At 47.2% G+C, this 24,525-nt stretch overlaps 1 protein-coding gene across 1 annotated transcript in view; it reads right to left on the bottom strand.

Moving 5' to 3' along the window:
* The window catches only part of TDRD3 (tudor domain containing 3), a 681,208-nt gene that overhangs the window by 335,338 nt on the left and 321,345 nt on the right, over window positions 1-24,525 (bottom strand). Inside the window, exon 5 of the mRNA XM_085621988.1 lies at window positions 15,173-15,314. Within this exon, the coding sequence (XP_085478114.1) occupies window positions 15,173-15,314 (142 nt within the window). The remainder of the gene's footprint in view (window positions 1-15,172; window positions 15,315-24,525) is intronic.

Below are 24,525 nucleotides of genomic sequence, written 5' to 3'. Positions count from 1 at the left end.
TAAAACAGGCGTGAAACACATAATTAGCAGAACACAATAAAATACTAAACTGAGTATAATTGTCAGTCACAAAGATATCAGCATACATTATAGTTTCCATAACAGTACCGTACATGTTGTTCATGGTTGTCACCTGAAGTGTATAGTATCTAAAGTTGGAATGTTTATCTTATGATCTGTAGCCTAGTTGTGGGTGTGCTTGGACAGTTTATCAATCTCCATTTCGGATGTCTTTTTTTATTGTAACATACTAATCCTCTGATCACCCATTGGTAGGCAGCAACCCTACATTTAATGGTATAGAAAGCCAGCATGCTTGCACCTTCTCATGTAGAGAAAGAAATTGTAAGATTTTAGATTCATTACAATTTTAGAAAATGGTTCCTATGGTGGAAGAGAAGAGGAGGACATTCCTCTAATGCGCACACCAGAGGCATTTCCTTTTTATTGTTCAACCTGGGCTGCTATGGAAGAGTTTTTACAGCAGCTGGAAGCATTTTCTTGTACTGAATGACTATCATCATGCAGGACACGTTGACCCCTTTAGTTCTAAAGCAAAAGCAAAAAGAGCTATTCAACAATACTTTCTTTCTGCGTTTCTAATGAGGGCGATAGAGGGTAACGCCCAACCTGCTCTACCTGGGGTGTATAAAGTCCACTAGACACCAGAGATTAGGATTACAAGAAAAAAAAGAACCAGGTGGGGGTAGCCCGCCCTGGCATCAGACTGTGCCCTCACTCTACAACAGTCCACGGGGGGCAGAAAGCTCACTAGACACCAGGGATTAGATGATGAAGAAAAAGAGAATTTGGTGGAGCTGCCTTGTAATGGCTTCTGGCCACATCCCCTGCAGCAGCCACACCAGCCTTTCTGCTCCCAAAATGGAAAATTAACACCAGACAGTATTTTGCCCCTAGGGGAAGAAGAAGAATGCGATCTCTGCCAACCCATGTGTCAACAACGAGCAAAGAAAACCCAATTTCCTCTCACTTGCTATGGTGAATGCAAATTATTCATGCTCTGAGACAGCCTACAACTAGGACCCCTACGAACCCTGGGCATTTCCAAAAGCTAGAGACCTAGGGGAATCCATAGTGGTGTGGCCTGCATGGTTCCCACCATGTTGTCTTACCTAGAATTCCCTGTAAACATTAAAGCATGAATCAAAAAAAGGCTATTTTGCCCATATTTATGCAACATACAAGTCACCCACTTCCAGCCAATGGCCAAAGTCTTACCACCATGCTTTCCTGCCTCTCTCCAGATTGAAACACTGCCTCCCATGTGCAGGTGGACCTAACATGCTTTCAATGGAATGGACGAAATTTATAACCATGTGATCGCCTCACGTACAGCATCCTGACCTCACACTATCCAAGGTTTTATCGGTTCTAGTCACGGGCAATAGGCCAAGCCACACAAGTGGAGTACCGTTTTTATCAGGAAAAGTGTGGTAAAGGTGGGTGGTAGGAACTTTGTGAAGCCCCGCAGACTCAATAACTTTCCCTCACAGAAATGTCAAGAAAATCTGTGACCTTAGCAGACGTTTGACTTCTACAGGACATTCTGGGTAACAACACAAGTCATACCACCCTAGACTCCCTTGGGAATCTAATTTACCAAAAGGTCTGGCTTGGTAGTTTCCCTGGGTGGCGACCAAGCCTAGGATCAAACACCGTTGCTACCCCTATTGTCAGAATGGGACTATTTGCAAGCAAAATCTTGATATTTCCTTGTTGCATTTTGGAGTCTTTCCTGTCATGGGTGATAGGCTAGCCACACAATTGGAGTCACTATTTTTATTCAGAAGCTGTGTGGAAACACAGGGCAGGAGAATACTGGTTGCTATTAGTTGATTTTTTCAGTTTTGTTTTTGAAATGCAAGCCAGAGTGCAAGAAAGAGTACGTTATAAAAATGCCCTTGAATGGGTAGCCCCGAAATCAGATTTGTATAATTAACCACTACTGCTAAGCTAGTTAGCTTGAGCACAGTTAAAAATGCATAGGTTTCCACCATACCTGTTTGTAATTCATTTAATTTTACCATATGAATTGGTGAATAGTCCGTACAGAATGAAACATTTTAAGCTGCAGCTCAGTTGGTTGCTTTGGGTATTGTGTGTTTTTGGAGAACCAACAAACAATATATATATCCCTGCAACTAGAATGGTCTGACAGACGTTATGGTATATTATTTTTGCAAATCAGCAAAGGGCACAAAATATTTCATATGAAAGCGTTGTCAACTATTTCTATTTTTTTCCCATTTTTTAAATTATTTTTTTATTTCACCAATTAGTTTCTATTGGAAACCACGAGTTAACTACACACGAACCCTTGCTGAATTCTGAATTTTGTCCAATTTTCAGAAATGTATATTTTTCCAGGTTCACCTGTTTCCACCACAAACTGCAAGTAGGTAGAAAACGTTATAAATAGGAAAAATATTCAAAACCATTTAGAAAAATCTAAACATTGTTTTTGTTTTCTTACAATTCTTCGTGTTCCTGAACACTGGGAAGTGGGTTATCTTCGCATTGTTTTCTTGACTCAGTTTTTAGGGAAAAACGTTTGTTTCACAATACTGTTTTCTCAAAAACACTCACAAAATGTTGCTGTATTTTGACTATTTTCTCTGTTACCTCCAGAGAAATCCAGAAACCCTGGGTTCCTTTAGAACCCTCATAATGTGGAACAAAAAAAGATGCAAATTTGGACTGGATATCTCATGTGGAAAAAAAGTTGACTGATTAAGTGCAAACTGCCCTAAACCTCAGAAAAGGCTCAAAATGATTGCATGGTGCCACGTAGGATCAGCCTCTGAACTTAAGGGGTAAACTCCAGACTGTGGGATCACGTCCAATTAGAATAGCTTCAACATTCGGACCACAAGTGACTGGATTAAAACAAACCATGTTAAATGGTTAAAGCACCATGATGCTTCAGCTATTCAGATTTCTTCCCTTTTGACCTATCAGAATACTTCCCTATGTTCATGCAGTTCTACCTCATTGCTGTGAAGTCTATCAGATTGGAACAAGGAGTCAGCACCATCAGAGACTGTCCAGGGGTCCCAAAAAATAAGGACAATCTCACGTGGGGCAAGAGATGTGTAAGGAATACTGCAAAAGGCTGTGTCTGTCAAAGATAGCCCTCCAAACAGTTTCATGTCCACAAAGGCAATTTCATCAAATGACTAAGCTATTCAGGAATCTGCTAACAGAGATAAGAGAATTAACTTTCTGCGCACTCAGAACCATCAATGCTAGTCTGCACCGCAAGAAGCAGATTCCAAACTGTACCTTTGTATAGTTGGGTGGATAGGATGGAAGCAACAAGGGAATCTAATGTTAAGGATATACTGTACTAATTGTTAGTGTAGGAAAGTGGGTTATTAGTTGGTGGAGGGATTCACCCTCTGCTAGTAATAATATCACAATCACTACTAGGTCCATTCTCAGTAAATGAATCCTTGCTCAAGCCCTGGTAGCTTAGCAAAAGAGCAGTAAGGCTTAATTTAGGAGACAGGTATGTGTGAAGCATTTAATACGACCAAAACAGCAAATAAGTAAAAGACATCACAAAAAAAATCCAACACCAATTTATAAAAACAGCAAATAGTTTTAGCTTCTAAACACCAAAACGATAAAAATCCAATGTAGGGAACCAGAGATATCAATTTTTAAAGAGTAAATAAAAAATTGTGCATTTTAGCACCAAAACGCTTAAAGCGCCACTCGCTGCTATCTGTTCACGCTGGACCAGGACACAGTCAAACTTTTAGGCTAACCGCGATGGAGCGCTAGGTCCCAGTCAAAAGTTTACCTTCGGACTTAGTCTTTTTGTTGAAGCCTTTTTCTCGCCAATAAGATTGTTGGCGGATCCTCTAGTTCCTTGGATCTGAAGATAGAGTCCAAAAAGGTAGTCTGCTGCAGCTCGGCGGCTCTGAGAAAAGACGGGGGTCGAATCCTCAGCATCTACGGTGAGGAAGGTCTTGAATCGGTTGTTGACTGCTTCCCTCTCAATGTTGAGTTGGGGTCTGCCTGGAGCTTTTCAGCAGGACGAACCAGCAAGGTCCATCTAATCGGCGAGTCAACCTTGGTGGCTTGACTCTCAACATTGAGGCAGTCTCCTCCTGCAGCTTTTCTGCAAAACTTTGCTGAAAGTTTCCAAACTTTTAAACTTGTCGTTTCTAGGCTCCATTGATGACAATTAGGACCCAGTAGCTCCAGCCAAGTGTTCAAAACCTCTGTAATGCCTCTTGGTGACTAGGACTTAATTTCTCACAATGCACCTACATAGTCCAGAAAAAATCCAGTTATAACTGGTCAGCTGGGGTGATCCTCTCTTTGGCTTTGTAGGTGACTTCTTCCATCTCTGTTGTAGCAGTTGCTGATTAAGGAGTCTACTCATTTTCCTTTACCTCTGGCACAGTCCTTTCTTTGTGGAGCTTTGTGAGTGCCGCAGTTAGTCTTCTTGAGTGCAAGAATTCTGTGGTGCAGTTCAAGGGTCTAGCAGGGCACTTCTATTGTTTGAGGCAATGTTCTGAGACGCTCCTGTAGCTCTCCCATATTTAGCAGCCTTTCTGGCCTGGCACGAGGGGGGGGCAGGGGGAAACCTCAACTAATAGGAGTTAAGTTACCTCCTTCTGCTATGACCACTTCCTGCAAAGTATGGCATATTTTTGACCCAGAATGAACTGTTCCCCCAAAATTCAAAATAGAGAAATTCTCTCCTTGGTGTGTGTGTAACTCAACCCAAAGGTGTGGCTACCAACTGCCTACACTCTCCTTCCAGCCCTCATCTTAATATAATTAGGGGGGGGGGGGGGGGCTCCCATCTGGCTGTCAATCAAGGAAGTGGGGGGGGCTGCCCTGGTTCCTATGACCTCTGGTCTCCTGCCATTGAAGTCCAGCTTCTCTTCCCAGCCCCCTTCCTCTCCCTGGCTTCTCCTGGAACCAAATCTCCTCCCACCAAATGGCTTTATTGTTCCAGCCTGAGGGCTCTTCTACCTACTCAAGGATCTGACCAATCAGAAGAGGCTGCTACAGGGCTGCGTTAAGTAACTTCAGGATAGGAAGTTCTGAAATTACTTTCCTGTAATAGTTATAATAAATCCGACGTAGCATATTGTTGGATTTATTGTAAATATTATTTTGATACACTGAATGGTATTGCTAGTTAGGGCCAATGCAAAAATTGACTTTTTTTTAGATTTAAAAAAGCCTTCCCCATGACAGCGTACGGGGCTAGCAGCACTACAATAGGGAAAAACGACTTTGGCTGTTTTCCTTACCAGGGCATATAAAACATCTTTTATATTGTTCCTGCTTTTAATAAAAATTCACCCTACCCTTAGGGCCCCTAGGGCAGACCTATAAGTTATAAAATTGTAGTTTTGGGCTTTGGAAGTACTTTTAACTCTAAAGTCAAATTTGGACATAGTTTTATTTTTAAATCAGCATGCAAAGCAGACCTGGCTTTAAAATGACATCAGACACCACAGCAGTGAACACTTAAGTGCATTAAGTCCTCCGCGGTCCCCAAACCTACTCGTCCTTCCATATATTAGGGACTTACCTGTAGGTTGACTTTGCTAATCAGAATTATACCAATTACCATATACCTTTAGACGACGGAGCACTGGCCAATGGCCTGGTTAGCAGTGTCAAAGTTAGTAACCACCAGTCTCAGTCAAAACAAATAGGGGGGATAAGGGCAAAAAGCATGACTTTCCTACAGTTAGTAAACAATGAATGCAATCTTTTATTGCAAACTGAATGACCCAACTTAAAATTGTTTGAAAAATGAGTCCTAATCAAAATATTCCTTTTTTGTTCTTTTATACAAATTCAAAGGTGAACAATTAAATCCAGCGATAAGCATAATGAGGCTACATATAGAAATTAACTTAAAGATTAAAAGAACAATTTGTGTAGAGAAATACCCTACTATAGGATAGATTCCTTTGTGGTGCAAAAGTGTTTTTCGGAACGTGCAATAAATTTGGCACAAACATTTAACATTAGAATTATTCAACATAAAAAACATAACTCAATCATTCTGCAACTTTATAATTTATATCAATTACAAGCCCTCTATGACGATCTGAGGCACACTATAATGTGAACCATGTAATTATGGGATGGGTAATCCAAGAAACCGACTAAACATTACTGTGCAAGTGTGTTTGAACACCCCTGTGCCAAATATTTTTTTAAACATGTTAATTTAAGTTATTCAAACACACTTTGGCCTCTTGCTTTGAACAACCATAAATATTTTTTTACTCAGCAAGAGCAGAGTTTTTCCAGTGGTGATTATTATTTTCATTTAGTCAATACTAGAATGAACATGATGCTGCATAACGTTATTAGAAGAATTATAAAAACTATTTTATAAATCGCCATAATTTGTTATACTTCTTTAGCCGACAAGTTCAACACAGCGACCTAGAGCTAAATCAGCCTACATTACATGCAGCTTATAACAACAAGTATGTTAAAGGTTTTTATAGGAGCCTGTACTTACATGGGAACCTATAGCCAACCTAAATCTTTGTGCAAAGCTAACATTTGCTCTTTGCATATGTTGATTAGCAGGGCTTTAAGTGGGCCGGGTCCTGCCGGTGCTCAGCATCTGCAGTTCTAAGAAGCAGGTGCTGAGACGGGGGTCCCTATCGGGCTCTCCATTTTTGCCCTCACCCTCCGAGTGAAAAAAAAAGTCTTAACTTGGCAGCAGTACCACCGTTCACTGCATTTGATGCATCTTTAAAGGGACTTGTTACAGTTCTTTCACAGTCTCATCATTTCAGAACTGAAGCATTTTAACTATTTTATACAAAGATGCCATTGTTGTTGCTTATTTATCTTATGTAACTAAAAACTATTGACAAAGCCAATAGTCCTGGCTTTCTGTAGGTGTAATGTTACTTGTTGGCTTATGCATCTGGATGCAAAGACAGTAAAAAGCAGCAAAATACCAGTAAGGTGGCACATAATGCTAAGCAGAGATTTCTAGCTTACATGTTTTAAGCCACACCCTTAGTTATATTGGCCACACCGTTTTGAGACCCCACCAGTTTTTTTCACTCCACTTAAAGCCCTGATGATTAGGTTAACCTCGGCATGGACAGGAAACGCAAAAAGGAATATGCTACTTACCAGTATGCATCTGTTCTTGGCATGTAGAGCTGCAGAGTTGTACACTTAGCATAGATCGCCATCTGGTGTTGGGCCCGGATGTTTGCAGTTTGTTTTTCTTCTTGGACAGTCTTTGGAAGTCACGAGTTCGGTGACTCCTCCTTCGGTCCGTACTGCGCATGGGCTTCGGCTCCATCCTCAGATTGTTTTTCGCCAACAGGGAAATGATGGAGCGTAGTAATAACAGTGAGAAACCCATGTGTGTTGTATTTAAATAAGATGGACTGGAACGGATACAGGTAGCCGGGGAGGCGGGTGGGCGTGTACAACTCTGCAGCTCTACATGCCAAGAACAGATGCATACTGGTAAGTAGCATATTCCGTTCGAGGCATATGAGCTGCAGATTGTACACTTAGCATAGATTATATAGCAGTACCCAACCTTAGCGGCGACCACCGGTATCCGTTGCAGTGGTTTGAAAAAGTGTCTTTAGTACAGCCTGGCCCACACTAGCTTGCTGCTTGGAATGCACATCTACACAGTAATGTTTTGTGAAGGTGTGCGGTGTTGACGATGTGGCTGCTTTGCAGATGTCATCTAAGGGTATGTTCCCTAGAAAAGCCATAGAAGCCCCTAACTTTCTAGTAGAGTGGGCTTTAGGTGGAACAGATAATGTTCTTTTTGCCTTTTGATAGCAAATTTGTATGCACTTTACAATCCACCTAGCTATCCCTGATTTAGAGATGGGGTTGCCTTTATGTGGTGGAGAGAAGGAGACGAACAATTGTTTAGTCTTCCTGAAAGGTTGCGTTCTTTGTATGTAATACAGCAAAGCCCTTTTAACATCAAGTGTGTGTAAAGCCCTTTCTGCAACCGATTGAGGTTGCGAAAAGAAGACAGGTAATTCCACCGATTGATTGAGATGGAAGGGGGAGATGACCTTGGGCAGAAACTTCGGATTTGTACGAAGTATGACCTTGCTGTGATGTATTTGTAGGAAGGGTTCCTGTATAGTGAACGCTTGTATTTCACCAACCCTTCTAAGGGAAGTGATAGCTACGAGAAAAGCTGTTTTCCAGGTGAGAAACTGTAGCTCACATTTGTGCATTGGTTCGAAGGGCGGACCCATTAGTCGTGTAAGAACTACATTTAGATTCCATACAGGGGAAGGTGGTGCCCTGGGAGGAATTACTCGCTTAAGGCCTTCCATAAAGGCTTTAATAGCGGGCACTCTGAACAGTGATAAATGCTGTCTGTTTTGTAGATAAGCAGCGATCGCTGCTAGGTGTAGGCGTATGGATGAATATGCCAGGTTACACCTGTGAAGATGGAGCAGATAGCATATGATGTGCTGTATGGATGCATCTAAAGGGTTGATTGTATTGTTACGGCAGTAAATTACAAATCTTTTCCACTTTGCGGCATAGCATGCTCTAGTGGTAGGACGTCTGGCTTCCATGATGATGTTCATGCAATCGGGGAAGGTTAAGGTATCCAAATTCTAAGATTTCAGGAGCCAGATCGCAAGGTTGAGCTGAGCTGGGTCCGGGTGCCTGATTTCTCCATGGTTCTGGGTTAGGAGGCATGGGGACAGGTGCAGTTTTTGATGTGGTACCACTGATAGTTGTAGTAGTGTGGTGTACCACGGCTGCCTGGCCCACGTTGGAGCTACTAAAATGAGTGTGAGGGAGTGCTGTTGTAGCTTCCTTACCACTAATGGAATTAGTGGGAGAGGTGGAAAGGCGTATGCAAATCTGCCTGACCAGTTCATCCATATCGCATTGCCCTTGGACAATGGGTGTGGGTATCTGGCGGCGAAGCTTGGGCATTTTTTGTTTTCGTGGGTGGCGAAGAGATCTATCTGAGGATGCCCCCACTGTTGGAAGAATGGGTGAAGAACTTGTGGATGCAGTTCCCATTCGTGTAGTTGTTGCGTTTGTCTGCTGAGCAGATCTGCCATGGTGTTTTGTACGCCTGGAACATGCTGCGCCAGGAGAAAGATGTTTTGGGGAATTGCCCATCTCCATATGCTCTGGGCTAAGCGGGAGAGCTGGGGAGAGTGTGTCCCCCCCTGTTTTTGTATATAATACATTGCAGTCATGTTGTCTGTGCGAATGAGGACTGCTTTGCCTGAAATCTGTTTTTGGAAAGATTTTAGGGCTAGAAAGATCGCCAAGAGCTCCAGATGGTTGATGTGGAGCGATTTTTGCTGTGGCGTCCATAGACCTTGCATTGTGAGGTGTAGGAGGTGCGCTCCCCAGCCGGAGAGCGATGCGTCCGCTGTTAGAATCACCTGAGGAACCGGGTCCAGGAACGGCCGCCCCTTGGAAAGGTTTGTGGTGTTCCACCACTGCAGAGAGTGATGTGTGCGGCCGTCCACCAACACCAGATCAGTCAGCTGACCCTGGGCCTGGTTCCACTGTCGTGCTAGGCACTCTTGAAGTGGACGCATGTGGAGTCTTGCATGGGGCACTATGAAAATGCAAGACGCCATCATTCCTATGAGTTTCATAAACACTCTTGCTGGAAGAGTGTGTTGAGGAAGGAATGTTTTGCGCAAGGCTTGTATGCTTGCGATCCTGGCTGAGTTTGGGTAGGCAATACCCTTGGAGGTGTCTATAGTTGCCCCGAGATATTGCTTTGTGTGAGATGGTAGGAGGTGGGACTTTTGGTAGTTCACCGTGAAGCCTAGCTGGTGGAGCAGTTGAATGGTGCTGTTGGTGTGTTGCACACATTGTTCGTGGGACGTGGCTTTTATGAGCCAGTCGTCGAGATAAGGGAAGACGTAAATATGTTGACGTCTGAGGTGTGCTGCTACTACCGCTAGGCATTTGGTAAACACCCGTGGTGCGGTGGTGACCCCGAAGGGGAGAACCGTGAATTGGTAATGCTGCCCGTCCACCACGAACCTGAGGTACTTCCTGTGAGAGGGGTGTATTGGAATGTGAAAGTATGCGTCATTCAGATCCAAGGTAGTGAGAAAGTCTCCCTGACAGAGGAGCGGGAGGACTTGTTGTAGGGTGACCATGTGGAAATGGTCTGAATGTATGTAGGCATTTAGAGGCCGGAGGTCCAGAATGGACCTGAGGGTCCCGTCTTTCTTTGGTATTAAGAAATACAGGGAGTAGACCCCTAGATTTTGTTGATTGACGGGGACCTGTTCTATAGCGTGTTTTTGGAGGAGGGAGAGTACCTCCTGTTTGAGCAGTGTGGAATGTTCTTGAGACATTGGACGGTGCCTTGGTGGGATATTGGGTGGGGTAGATGTTAGCTCGAGACAGTACCCTGACCGAATGATTTGGGTCACCCATTTGTCCGATGTTATGGACTCCCATGCGTGGATAAAGTTTTGTAGTCTGCCCCCGACCGGAGTGGGATGGTCTGGGGGGAGCGGAGGGAAGTCATTGTGCGGGTGGGGTGGCAGAACGGGTGTTGTTAGTTTTGCCCATGCCCTTATTGTTGTTGCCTCTGTAACCACCCCTTTGATTGCCCTTTGAAAAGGTATTTTGAGGAGGGGACTTGTAGGAGGTAGAGGCGCTATCGGTGGAGAAGCCTCTGCCTGTGCCACGAAAGGATGAGCGTCGAAAGGAACGTTTAGAGGCTTGCGTTTGGAGTGCCCCCATAGACTTTGCTGTGTCTGTGTCCTTTTTCATCTTTTCCAACGCTTCGTCCACCTTTGGCCCAAAGAGAGTTTGTTGGTCAAAGGGGTGATTGAGTATGGACGCCTGGACTTCAGGCTTGAACCCTGAGATCCTGAGCCAGGCATGGCGACGAAGCAGGACACTGGTATTTATGGCTCTAGAAGCAGTGTCGGCTGCATCGAGGGCACACTTAATGGAGGTATTTGTAATTAGTTTACCCTCCTGTATCAGGTCATGAGCCTTGCGCTTGTGTTTTTCTGGAAGGTGCTGCATAAGAGCCTCAAGTTCGTCGTAGTGTGCTCTATCATAGCGCGCAAGTAGTGCTTGTGTATTTGCAATGCGCCACATGTTTGCAGCTTGGGAGGCAGTGCGTTTGCCAGACACGTCTAAAAGTTTCGATTCCTTGTCTGGCGGTGGGGCTTCTCCTGAGGACTGGGAGTTAGCCCGCTTTCTAGCTGTGGAGACAACTAGGGAATCTAAGGGAGCAGGGCCCTTAATGTATGCAGGGTCTGTGGGTGCCGCCTTGTACTTTTTCTCTATTCTAGGGTTCAGTACCCTGGCCCTGACAGGGTCTTTGAACACCTCTGCAACATGCTTGGTGACACCCTTAAGCATGGGCAAAATAGACGTGGATTTGTCCTGAATGTCAAATGTGTCCAGTAGGAAGTCGTCTTCCACTGGTTCGCTGTGCATGTCCACCCCATGGTAGTGTGCTGCTCTCTGCACTAAGTGATGGAACCCTAAGGAGTCCTCTGGGGGAGACGGCCTAGATGGGTATAGGTCGTCCTGAGGCATATCAGGTATGTCAGGGTTGTGGTAGTCTTCCCATGGGTCTGGGGTCCCCGGTGGAGTGGGGTCCATTGGGGCGTCCGCCGGGTCATAATCCGGGTCCCCGTCATCCGGATCTGGGGACGGGGTCGGGGAGTAATGAGGTAAAGGTGGCGGAGACCTGGGGGGGGAGGGGTGGAGGAGGCAGAGGAGGAGGTAGTGGGGAGGGCACTCTGAGGGGAGAAGTAGCAGAGTCCTTCCGTTTGGGTGGTGGAGGAGGAGCCGGAGTGTCAAGGCGTCTTTTCTTGACAAGTAAAGTCAATAGCCCAGTCTTTGGATCTTTAGACAGAGTCTTTTGCAAAGGGTCTGGTGTAAACAGGGCCAGTGGCGTTGAATCGTCCGCTGGCGCCGATGATTTCGGAGCCGAGGGTTTCGATGGTTTCTGTGCCTTTTTGGGGGCCTCCGGTGTTTTCGGCGTCGAAGGAGTTTTCGGCGCCGGAGCGTCGGTGCCAACAGATTTTTGTTTGTGTTTGGTCGGCACCGAGAGTCCAGGCTTCGGCACCGGTGGCTTCGGAGTCGAGCTGGGTATTGCTTTCTTCGGTGCCGGATGCTGTTTTTCGGCACCAGGCGTCGGCTGGCTCGAGCCCGAGCTGCCGTGAGACTTTTGTGGCTTCGACACCGGGCCCGAAGGTGGGGTGATAGAAGCTTTGTGCTTGGTTTTACCCAGGCCTGCAGGCGAGGGTGTAACCGGAGTCTCTTTGGTTTTGGGCGCGGGGGTGGGAGGGGGTACAGTACTCACGACCCGCTGCGCCGGTGTGATGTCCTCCACGTCGGAGTCGTCGGCCTCGGAAGCGCTGACGACGTCGTCCTCCTGCTCGGTGTGTAGTTGCCCCGAAGCTTCGGCGCCGTCTCCGAAGATGTCCGGTGGAGCTGCGGAGGATGAGTGCGCCATGGTGCGTCGAGCTCTTCGATCCCGGATGGTCTTCTTTGATCGAAAAGACTTACAGGCGGGGCAGTCTCTAGCCTCGTGTTCTGGAGAGAGGCAGAGGTTACACACCTGATGGAGGTCGGTGTGGGGAAATTTAGACCCACATTTTGGGCACTTTTTGAACGGAGTACTTTCCATCGGCCGGGACCGGAGTCGAGGAGGGCCCGAAGGCCGGTGCCGATGTACGGGATGGAGAAAGTGCCGCTTCGAGAGATGAAGATGATGAAGGAAACTCGAAGAAACGAGGATTTTCCATCGAGGCTGGAACCGTAGAAGTTCGAAGCCGGAGCACGAAGTATCACATCCGAGCCCGATGGTGGAAAAAAACAATCTGAGGATGGAGCCGAAGCCCATGCGCAGTACGGACCGAAGGAGGAGTCACCGAACTCGTGACTTCCAAAGACTGTCCAAGAAGAAAAACAAACTGCAAACATCCGGGCCCAACACCAGATGGCGATCTATGCTAAGTGTACAATCTGCAGCTCATATGCCTCGAACATACATTTACTATTCCGTCCTACCCTAAAGAATCATGCGTGCTCCTCTTTTCCGTTTTTTTTTGTTTTCCCCTCCCTTAAATATTGTTTGTTCTAGGTTAAGTAAAATGATTCCTCTTTTCTGCTCCAAAATCTTCATGGACTGTTCCACAAATAAATATTTGTATGCATAAAATATGCAAGTATTTATGGTGATTTTACATGTATGAGTCTGGAAGAGTTTCAAGTAAATAGTTTCAAACTCACTTGTAGTTTTCAAGACATGTTTTAGAGGCCCAACTCCTACAGAGGGTTTAATTTCAATGATGCGTACATCTCTGGACTATGTGAGGTTACAGCTGTTACTCAAGTCATAACATTTCCCAGAGTATGCGATTAAACTTACGATTTGCTAAAGTTCCACATGTAAGAGTCAATAAACTACAAGCATTCCTGCCATAGGTTTGTTTTTTCAAACGCTGTATTTATACAGTAGCCACGCCGCCTAGTGCTGGAATGCATTGAGCAAGGACACTAGTAGATTCAAAATTATCTTTTAAGTTTATTTTTGGCTATCAAGTTAAACACTTTTACCAGGAAATGTCTTTACTTCCCACAGGCTCCATCTGGAAATGGGAGGTGTGGTGTCCTATCACACCCGGATCATTCAGCAGTTAAGCTGTGAGGTAAACTCTAGAACTCTGTAACAAGGCAGCAGCAAGATATTGGTTAGATGGAAAAACAGTTTCACTTTTATTCCAGTCACAATTTATAATTATATTTTTTCGTAGGTATGCTGTTTTCTGAAGGTTTTTATTATCCCTGTGTTCTAACCATTGACTTCATACTGACCAGGTTCAATGTGAAAACACTATCTTGCATTGATGGGACAAATATTTATCTTAAAATCACTAACCAATACCAGGTCCCTAGAAGGGCAGTTAAAAGATGAAGGCCTAAACCACTGTAGAACTGCTAATTAGTGCCCTTATTGTATCATAATATCTATACTGAAGGAAAATTTACACTTGTTGAGGGCGGGGCATGAGACCGCTCATTTGTAGTGAAGTGGTATTTTTTAGACGGTGTTATCACCAATATTTATGCAGTCAAATCCCAAGTGTACAAGGTAGGATGATACATATGATTCCTCAAATAAACGAAGTTGAAATGCCGAAATTGTATTACCTTTTTTCTTTTTTTACTTTTTAATGATTCTTTTATTCATTCTTCATAAGGAGATCCAGTTGAAAAGTTCCCAATATATCATGTGGTAAGAACTGATATTCCAGAATATATTCATTGTAAATACATGATTTATAATACAGCCCTATGGTAGGGATTGATATTCAAGATTAAAATCACTGAAAATAAATTATAGTGCTGCCAACAAGTGTTTCACCCCCTGTTAGGCATGCAAACCTGTGCTTTTTCGACAATGCATAACTAATAAGTTTCTATTTTTGTGGGTTGCCACCAAGTTCCGAACGTGTGATTTAGAACTTTTTCCGTGCAAAGTGCCACGCGCACACAGGAAATATTTTTTGACCGAGGTACTATGTTTGCAGAATAAAAAAAGCTTAAACCGCTTCTTAGGGGAAACAGTGAGTAAACTGTCAGGCCTATTTAAATACAAATATATAACTCAGCTTCTTTCAATGATCACAGCAGCTAGAGAAATGAAGCCATTGCAAATTGGAAACCTACAGGCACAAATAGTATGCATGCGACATTGACAGACAAAAAGTCATACCTGACATTATAGAATACAGTTTGCTTTTCCAAAGACCATAAGAGACTGGCGTCATCAGTCAATATTTTTAGGGCGTAAAATCTGCCATATTTCACCAGTAAATGAAAAAGAAAAGTGGGCTGGTTCAGTGTTTAAAAGATTATATGTTTTATTGTTGTTTTCCGTTTTATGCACTATAACATCATGTTAATTAAGCAAAAAGTACATTTGTTAACAGGCCCACTGTATAGGTCTTGACATTTTAGAACAACCCCCCAACAAATGTTCGTTTAAGACGTATACCCCCGGTCACTTCGAAGTGCTTTAAAATGCCCTGGTTCAAATAATTTACTTGCCAAGATCAATTTAGAAATGACGCTGTGAAACTAACCAATTCTAGATTAGTGGCGTGTGTTACCTCACCCTTTGCAACTCCCACTTTTCTACAAGGTGCTCCACTTCACCTCCAAGTACTACGGTGTTTGTGTCGTCCACGAGCAGGCATCCGTTTTTCACCTCAACAATTCCAATTAGCTTTATTTTTGTGCCTGGTGGGGTGTTCAAGCTAAAAATAATAAAAATAAAATATCATTAAAAGCATTTTATGAGAGCCAACAAAATACCTCTAAGTGTAGCGACAACACGCTCCGCAGTGAATGTAGGCCTCAAACAGGAAAATACATTTCATCAAATTGATTAATTGTCGTTTGTATTTTTGAACCTACTTTTCTATCAGTGCTTGCTAGGCATCGGTTCCATGATAAGACTGAAAATCAATAACTTTTTTATTCCTTGCATCCTAACATTGAAAAACAATGATGCATCATTACTGAATGTGCTTTACACCATGCTTAGGAAAAAGTTGCTCAATACCCAGGTTTTACATCCCAAACCCAAGGCATGAACACCTGTCTTGGGTGATAGGTACTTTACTCAATAATAATAATGCCCTTTGCATTCATTCATGGTATTAGTCCATGATCATGCAGCAGAAGTTCAGAAAACTCATTATGAGGGGTTTAAGTTACATAAGTTATGTGCTGATGATTGAAATATTTTCTAAGCATTATTGGTAGACTTTATGGTTGTTTTGAGGAAAACAAAAATTTGATGGGTGGATTGCTTGAATTCATCTCAGTCACAATAATTACTCTGGGCTGCAATCATTATTTTGTCCACCATGACATCTCAGATCTCAGGCAGGAAAGAGACATATGCAAATCAGCCTTAGCTCTGCTCCAATTGAAACAGTCCAACCGGAACTGCCAAGCCAGGTCCCCACTGTCTGGTAACACAAGCAAACCCAGCCCTGGTTCAGCCTATTTGGGCTTCGTCAATAGGGTGCAGCTCGAATCCTATGGCATGGTGGGTGAGATTAATTTAAGCAGACACTGAAGCCATTACATCAGATATCCACGGCAGACCTAGGTAAATAAAGAGGACTAAGTCGCCTTCAAAGTACCAGAGATATCACAGATTTGTTTTGGAAACAAAAATATATTTAAGGCCTTAAGGTGGAAAATAAACAGACTTCACAGTATGCACTATTTGTAGGGATAATAAGAAAGAGGAGACGAGCAAGACAATAAGGAACATTACCACCTCCACAGGGACTAGACAAGACTCAGTGGATACTTAGAAAACATGCACTGGGAAAGGAGTGAAGAATGGTATTAGCATCATGCGACTTCGAACGACTGATCAGATTAGTAAAATGTTGCTGTGAACAAAGGCCTCATGGATGTCAAGGGCATTTCAATCCCCTGAGGTTCTGTGAGGCCTTTGTTTTACAAATTAGAACATTCTGCCCTCTAGGGCGGGATGTTCTAATAGCCTTAGAGCCATCAAACGCGGGCTCTACTGATCATTAAGGGCATGCTCCCTTGTTAAAGGCCCTCACCTTTGGCTCGGGCTTTAACGCTGGAGCGGGCCTTTAATGACCCATAGAGCCCGCTATGGCAGGCTCTAAGCCAATAATAGAATATTGGAATTTTGGGAGCTCCATTGAAGATAATGAAGTGACTCCGGGCTTATGATGACTGGTATACGTTTTTTGTCTCCAGAATTCCAATGTTTGTCTTTCTGTTTCTCCCTTTTTAATTTAGAACATTCTACCCTCAGTAAGTGGAATGTTCTAATAGGCTTACAGAAACACTAGAAACACTCCCACAATACTTATATCTCTTCTATATAGGCCTACCAGGGCTTCATGGGCTGACCATTACTGATATCATCAAGTCATGAACATATGCATACTGTTGTTTGTCTTTTATTAGATTATAAAAACGTATTTATATTCCTTTGCATAGATAATTTCTTTTTTCATTCAATGATACAATATTACATAATAAAAACATATCATATGACCACATATGCACCAAAGGTGCAGACATCCAATATCATCTGCAGATAAAACAGATTAAAGAAACCATGCATCTGTTATTACAAAATAATCTATCCTCTGTCATAAACCACACCAACCATTCTCACCTTATACACACCATCACTCTCTCATACTCTCATATCATACATAGAGTTCCCAACAGATCTCATACACTGTAGTTTTAACTGGGCCAATATATCCTAAGAATTTAAGTTGTAGTGTTTTGGGTTTTTTAAAAAATTTTTTTAAAGCTTTATTTATTTTTGAAAAACCAAACAATACAGAGACATCGGCTGTGTGTTCAACAGATAACCAGTGAAGAGGTACACTACGACACTTTCGTCCCATAGACAACAAATACCACATAATTAAGGCATCGGACAGTAGATCCCCATCAGCCAACCCATCATTCCATCCGCCCGAACTCAAACAGGAAAATCTCGGACCAAGGACCCACCCCTCGATGTCAACAACCACCCCTATCCTCGACCCACACCCCCGCAATGGTCAATGCCCGTGCAAACAACATCCAAGACCCACAGTAAGGAGGACCACAGCGCTACACCCACCCCACGACCCCCCCACAAGCGTAACTCTGGCGCTGTATAGTCTACCCCACTCCCGTGGGCACTATCCCGGAACTAGAGTGTGGTGGGGAAGAGCTAGGCAGGTTTGAGATATATGTTTTATAAGGGCCCCAGATGTCCTTGGGTCGCACCACTGAGGGGAGGAGACTGGAGTAGATCTCGCTATTCGTGCTGCAGGAAGCCATGGCCGTGAGCCACGTCCTGGCCGTGGGGGCCGTTCTACCCCCCCCCCAGCGCTTGGCAATTTCCCGCTTGGCGAGTAGCAGGCCCAGAGAGGCAAGTCTTCGAACATTCTTAGGGAAATTTACCGTGTAGCCCAACAATGCGACCTCAGGCGTGGGAACCAGCGTAAGCCCCAACATATCTTCCAGGATCTTGTGCACCTGCATCCAGAATAATTGCAGCCTTGGACATGTCCAGGACATGTGTGCAAAATCAGCATGTGGTGCAGAGCATTTCCAGCATGTGTGTGGCCGCGAGGAATCAATGGCATGGAGTCTATCGGGGGTCATATAGCAGCGGCGAAGAAATTTGTAATGGAGGAGTTTATGACGACTATTAAGTGATATCGTGTTAGTGACCTTGCAGCAAGCGGTCCATTGTTAGTCCGTAATAGGCCCGCCCAAGTCTGTCTCCCACACCGCCCGCAACCGGTCATCCGCACATGGAACCAAAGCTGCACATGACTTGTACAGTTTAGAGACAATATGGGCCCCTGTATCTGTGTCAATGAGGATAGTGAGGGGTTCAAAGGACGCCGGCTCGAGGGGGAATCCCTCAATTTCCGACCTCCCGCACAATAAAGCCGGCGAAGGACAAACTTGTCCATGAACGTAGCCTCACTGAATCGCGCCTCCTCTGACAACGAGAATATGTGTCCTCCAGGGTATAAGTCCCCAATCTTGGTGAGGTTAAACTTTATTAATGTACGCTGCACAAGTGTCTCGCCCGTGCCTGGCAACAACCCGGGGTTAGGAATTGGGAGAGAAGAGGAATAAAGGAGAGGATGGGCTAAATAGCGAGAAAGTCTATTCCAGGCCCAGCTGGTGGTGGATACCGTTTGAATATCCACTGGGCTCCGGGGGACCCCCTTGGGCAACACCGCCGACAAGCGACCCGGGAGAACGAAGTCCGCCTCCGGTCGAAGAAACGGGATCCGTGCGTCAGGATGGTACTAGGCGTAGGCGTGTGCACACTGAGCGACCAGGTAGTATAAATACAGATCCGGTACTCCGAAGCCGCCCCTATCGTGCGGGAGTGTAAGAGTCTTCCAACGGATCAGGGGGTGCTTACCACCCCAGACCAGTCTAATCAAGTGGGACCGTAGGGTGGAGAAAAAGGCCCGGGTGAGAGGAACAGGGATGTTATTAAAAAGATACAAAAATTTGGGGAGTACGATCATTTTTATAATGGCAATTCTGGCTGACATGGAGAGAGGGAGCCGCAGCCACCCATCCACCTGCGTCTCCAGCCTTGCAATCGCGCGGCCATAATTGAGGCGGACAATTTCGTCCGTGCTCAGATGTATCTGTATGCCCAAATAACGTACTGAGTCGGAACACCACTCCAACGGGAACTCACACTGCCAGGGGGAGGTGCCGCTAGTCAACGGGAAGATTATAGACTTGTGCCAGTTGATGCCCAGCCCCGAGTGGGCACCGAAGCGAAGGATCTCCCGTATCAGGGGAGCAAGGTTGATCTGCGGTTCTCTGACATACAGTATAGTGTCGTCCGCATAGAGGGAGGCTAACAAGGGACCCGTCCGAAACTGGAGACCCCTGTGGAGATGTCGCTCCTGGAAATGCCGGATTAATGGGTCCATGGCCAAAATGAACAACAGCGGCGAAAGCGGACAGCCCTGTCGCGTACCGCGCGTTAAGAGAGAATGGGCGGGACAGCGTACCATTGAGACGCAGACGGGCCGTGGGACGACTATATAGGAGCCGCGTGGTGGCGAGGAAGTTTGCCGGCATGCCCATGCGTTGCATGACGGAAAGAAAGAAAGGCCATTCTAAGGAGTCGAAGGCTTTTTCGGTATCGAGGAGGATTGCCGCAGCAGGCGTGGCCGGATTAATTCTGTGCAGGACCGTGAATAGCGTCCGCAGATTCAAGGACGTCGAACGACGGGGGACGAAGCCCGATTGTGCGGGCGATATAATGAATTCCATCAATTGGGAAAGCCTGTTGGCCACTATTTTGGCCAGGATCTTATAATCGATGTTTAAAGAGGGAGAGGGGCCTATACGACCCACACAACGCCGGGTCCTTGTTTGGTTTTGGGAGCAGAACTATGACCGCCTCACTAAGGGTAGACGGGAGGGACCCTCGCTCCAATGCCTCCGCGTATACCTCGATGAGCTTGGGCGCCAGCAGATCAGAAAAGGCCTTGTAAAACTCCCCGGAGAAGCCATCGAGGCCAGGGGCGGAAGAGCCACGAAGCACCTTGATCGCCCCCCGTACCTCAGCCACCGTTATGGGCTCCGCCATGAACTCCTGCATACCCCTATCCAGGAATACGAGCGCGATCTCGGATAAGTAGGCCTCTCGAGAGGCCGAGGAGTCGCCTAACTTGGTCGTATATAAATCTGCGAAGTAGGCCAGGAATTCGTCCCGGATCTCAGCGGGCGTCGTGCGGAGCGAGCCGTCCACGCCCCTCACCTCGGCTATAAAGGACTTACTATACGGCGGTCTCAGAGCATGCGCCAGCGTGCGTCCCGGCCTGTCCCCCTCCCCGTACCTACGCGCGGCATGATATTTCCTCAGATACAGGATCTCCCTGTCCGCCGCCTCCCGGTAGTCAGTCAGGAGGCGCAGCCGCCTAGTGGACACGTCGTCAGAAGGCGCCCGTTGCGCCTCAGCGTCAATCGAGTCTAGCTGTGTCTCCAATTGCGTGATTGTCGTGCGCAATGCCTTTAGGACCCCAGCATGTTTAGCTATGCAAATCCCCCTGATATACGCCTTAAACCCCTCCCAGAGCACGGCCCATGAGTCCACCGATCCAGTGTTGAGCGTGAAGTAGTCTTCAATCGCCTCGGAAATCTCGTGGACAAAGGGGTCGTCTAAAAGCGCCCTCCCGGGGAATCGCCACTGCCGCTCAAAACCCTCGGGCCGTGGAACGTCCAAACACAGTAAGACCGGAGAATGGTCCGAGTATGTTCTAGGGAAAGTCTTCAGCGCACGGAACCAGGGGGACAGGCCCGGGGACAGGAGCCAGTAGTCAATCCTGGTCCAAGTGTTGTGTTGTCCCGAGAAGTGTGTGTAGTCAGTGTTGCCCGGGTTGCGCCTGCGCCAGATGTCAGTCAGAGAGAACTGGTGGCAGAGGTCTAAGAGTGCGCACCGCACCCTAGGCTTAGAATCAGTGGCCCCCGAAGAACTGTCCAGACCCACATCCAGCAATAAGTTGAAGTCGCCGCCAAGTATGAGGCCGGCCGGTTCAAGAGATGTAAGCTGGGCAGCAAGCGCATAAAAAAATTCCGGGGAATCAGTGTTAGGAGCATACACACATACAAGAATGACCACATGACCCATCAACACCCCTCTCACTATGCAGTAGCGTCCCTCCCTGCCCCCCAGGAACGTCTGGCAGTGAAACGGGACCCTCTTATGAATCAGTACCGCGGTGCCTCTAGCATAATTACTGAAATTGGAGAAGTATCTGTGAGCGCCCCACGAAGCCGCAAAGCGGGAGTTAACAGAGGAGTGTAAATGTGTCTCTTGAATAAAAGCAACGTCAACTCGGTGCCGATTTAAATAGTGTAGTATCTGTTTGCATTTACGCTGGTTGTTCAGGCCCCTGACGTTCCAAGACATTAACGATAGGCTGATGGGAGTTTCATTCAAGCCTATGTGGGCCATCGATGCCATGTAGCAAGCAATTGGAGCCAGAAAGCAGCAGTGTCTCCGTGTATCAGCAAAGTCAACACACACCCAGCCATGTCAATAAGATCAAGGTTACCTACCCCTACCCCCCTCCCCCCACCCAGCCAAATCACGCAAACGTGAGGCAAACCCAAACCTGTGAAAAAAAAGCATAGCTCCAAATAGCAATACCAATTGTAAGCAAACAAGAAAAAGCAGAGCATCGTAACCAAAAGTATTCCCAGCGGTTTCAACCAAAGGGGGATGGCAACGACCCGCTATCAACCCAGCACTGCACAAAAGTTATACACAAAGTGTTCCAAAGTCCCCCGGTAGCAAGAGTTAGAAAGAACAAAGCTAGGACACGGGCGCTGTCTCAGCCGACCCCGGAGCCCGCAAACAGGTCCTGGCTGATCGCTGATCCACTGCACGGGGGAGACTGTCCATCCTCATCCCCTCCCGGAGGGCCTCTGCGCGGCTTGTATGTGCGGCAGAATTCCTGCACCTCAGTAGGATTGTCAAAGAACCGAACACGGCCATCAATCTCAACCCGCAGCCGGGCCGGGTAGAGCATGCCATATTTTACGCCTAGATTGCGGAGCGCAGCCTTCGCCCCTGCGTATTTCCGTCTGGCCTCCTGGACCATGGCGGTGAAATCAGGGTAGAATGAGAGTCTCGAGCCCTGCCAAGTGATCTCACCCTTCTCTCTAGCCAGCCGCAGGGCCGTGTCGCGTTCCTGGAAGTTCAGGATACGGGCAATCAGCGGGCGAGGCGGGAGCCCCGGATTAGGTCGCGGCCCCAGGGAGCGGTGCGCCCTCTCAACTACAAAGCCCGGTGTGAAGGATTCTCTCCGAAAAATGTCCGACAACAGTTTTTCCACAAAAACGTCCAGTCTGCCAGTAGCCGTGGATTCCGGAACCCCAGTGATTCGCACGTTGTTGCGCCGACTGCGCGATTCCAAGTCCTTGATGGCCAACTCTTTCAATATGCGTTCCATTCTATCTATGCGCTTGGTTTCTTGCACAGCGCTATCCTCCATGGCGGAGATCCGGGCCTCAGCTTCTACCAAACGCTTATCATGGGCCTGGATCTTGGCCCCCATCGTTTCCAGCGTTTTATCCAGAGCGTCGAAGCAACCATCGAGGGCCCTGAACCCAGCACGCATCTCTTGCAGCCAGTCTGGGGATGGGGCACAGGCCGTCGGGCCACCGGACGCGCCGTCCAAAGTGGCCGGCATGTCTGGGCGTCGCTCCGCCGGTTGCTCAGGTAGCTTTTCAAACGGCAGTGTTTTCTGCTTTGGGTCCTTGCAACCCATGCCCCCACACGGCTGAACGGCAACCAGCCCGCTTGCCTTAGTTCAAAGGTGGCTCAAAGACGGAGCAGCGACAGCTCAGTAGGGCGGCCCAATCCAGAACTTATCAGCCCAGTACCACGGGCGGAGCAGTAGTCTCCGGGGAGTCCGACCAGTCTCGACTCCGCCGCAACTCCGGCAAGGGCCACCGCCAAGGGAGGCGAAGCAACACAGCGACAATTCAGCAGCCGGACCAGGGAGCGCCCCCACGGGGCCACAGGATTCAGACAGAGCGGAGGGGCAGTCCCAGTGGTGCCACCAGCAGCCACGGCCCGGTGTTGAAGGATAGGGGTGAAGGAGAACGGCCAGCACCGACCGCGGAACACAGGACCCCCCCAGAGAGGGCCCAAAGACAGGGGCAGAGACAGCCCGGGCGCTCGGCCCAGCGCAGAGTCCCCTCCGCCCACCCCCGCCACCAACAGGCCGTCCCGTCACCCCCCCCGGCCCCCCGACCGAATTAGCCCGGGGCCCCAGGGAGGAAACAACGAGAGAGGCCGCGACCGCAGCGCAGGGCCAAAACCGAGCACCCGGCCGTCCTCCGGCCAGCAGCAGCGCAGGGAGCAAAGCAGACCCCCGCCAGTCCGCACCCCGGCGCTCAATACCCCCCTCTCCGCCCCCCCCCCCCGGGTACCTGCTGCCCAGCCAGACGCCGTCTCCGCACTCGCGTCCCCGTCCGCCGATTCAAGCCGCCATCTTGGGCCTCAGGTCGGCGAGTCCCAGTCCTCTGCCGGTCGCCCTAGGTGCATACGGGGCCCGATCTGCATCACGGAGTGTTCCGGGGCCTGGAGGATCAGCGGCGGTGCCGGGCACCCAGCGCCCGCATCAGGAGGTTGGGGAAGGCTGCGTAAGCGCTGGGTCGACGGCGGAGCTTCAACGCCGCGCGGCCATCACAGCTCGCGGCTTGGCCACGCCCCCGTGTTTTGGGTTAGTGGCACTGGGAAGTGGTACTTTTCCATTCAAATTGAGTGAGGGTCCGAGGACATTTGCCACCCACAAGACCCGCAAGGGTTAAACAGAAAAGCACACTGTTTCAATGATGAAAAACGCTGATGTAGGCAAAAAATGGCCTGAAGTAACCGCTTTTCCGGATTCGAGTTGTAAGCGCGAAAAAAACAAGAAGGGGACGCAAGCGTGTCAGGGAGGGGCATATATTGACTCCGGTGACGTCACATACGTGGACAACATTGGTACGGAGCCGCATAACGCTCTCTGCCGACGTGCAGGGGTACTGCTGAGGGAATTTCCGGATCCAGCCTGGCACCTGGGGAGGATTCTAAAATAAGGCATCTGAGGCTAGATGGCTCTATAAGATTAAAAAAAAAAACTACTGACATGTTTCACTGTTCAACTTCAGGAATTAGTAGGGGTAATTCACAAACACAATAAACAAATGAAGGAGTATACCCCGAGGAGAAAAAGAGATCAACGAGATACGTAGGAGGAGGGGAAAAAAGGAAAAATTATTCCTTTTTAAGAAGAGCCCTCACTCACCAACCTAGTTGGTGACATGCTTCATCATTGGGGTCCCACCCGAGCAGCCAAATGCCACCCGGTGTGCTTCAGTGCGCTTTCTACTCTTTCGGGTATCCATTGACCA

This window comes from Triturus cristatus, chromosome 8 (genome assembly GCF_964204655.1).
Source record: "Triturus cristatus chromosome 8, aTriCri1.1, whole genome shotgun sequence".
NCBI classification, from domain to species: Eukaryota; Metazoa; Chordata; class Amphibia; order Caudata; family Salamandridae; genus Triturus; species Triturus cristatus.
This window is presented reverse-complemented; position numbering and strand designations above follow the sequence as displayed.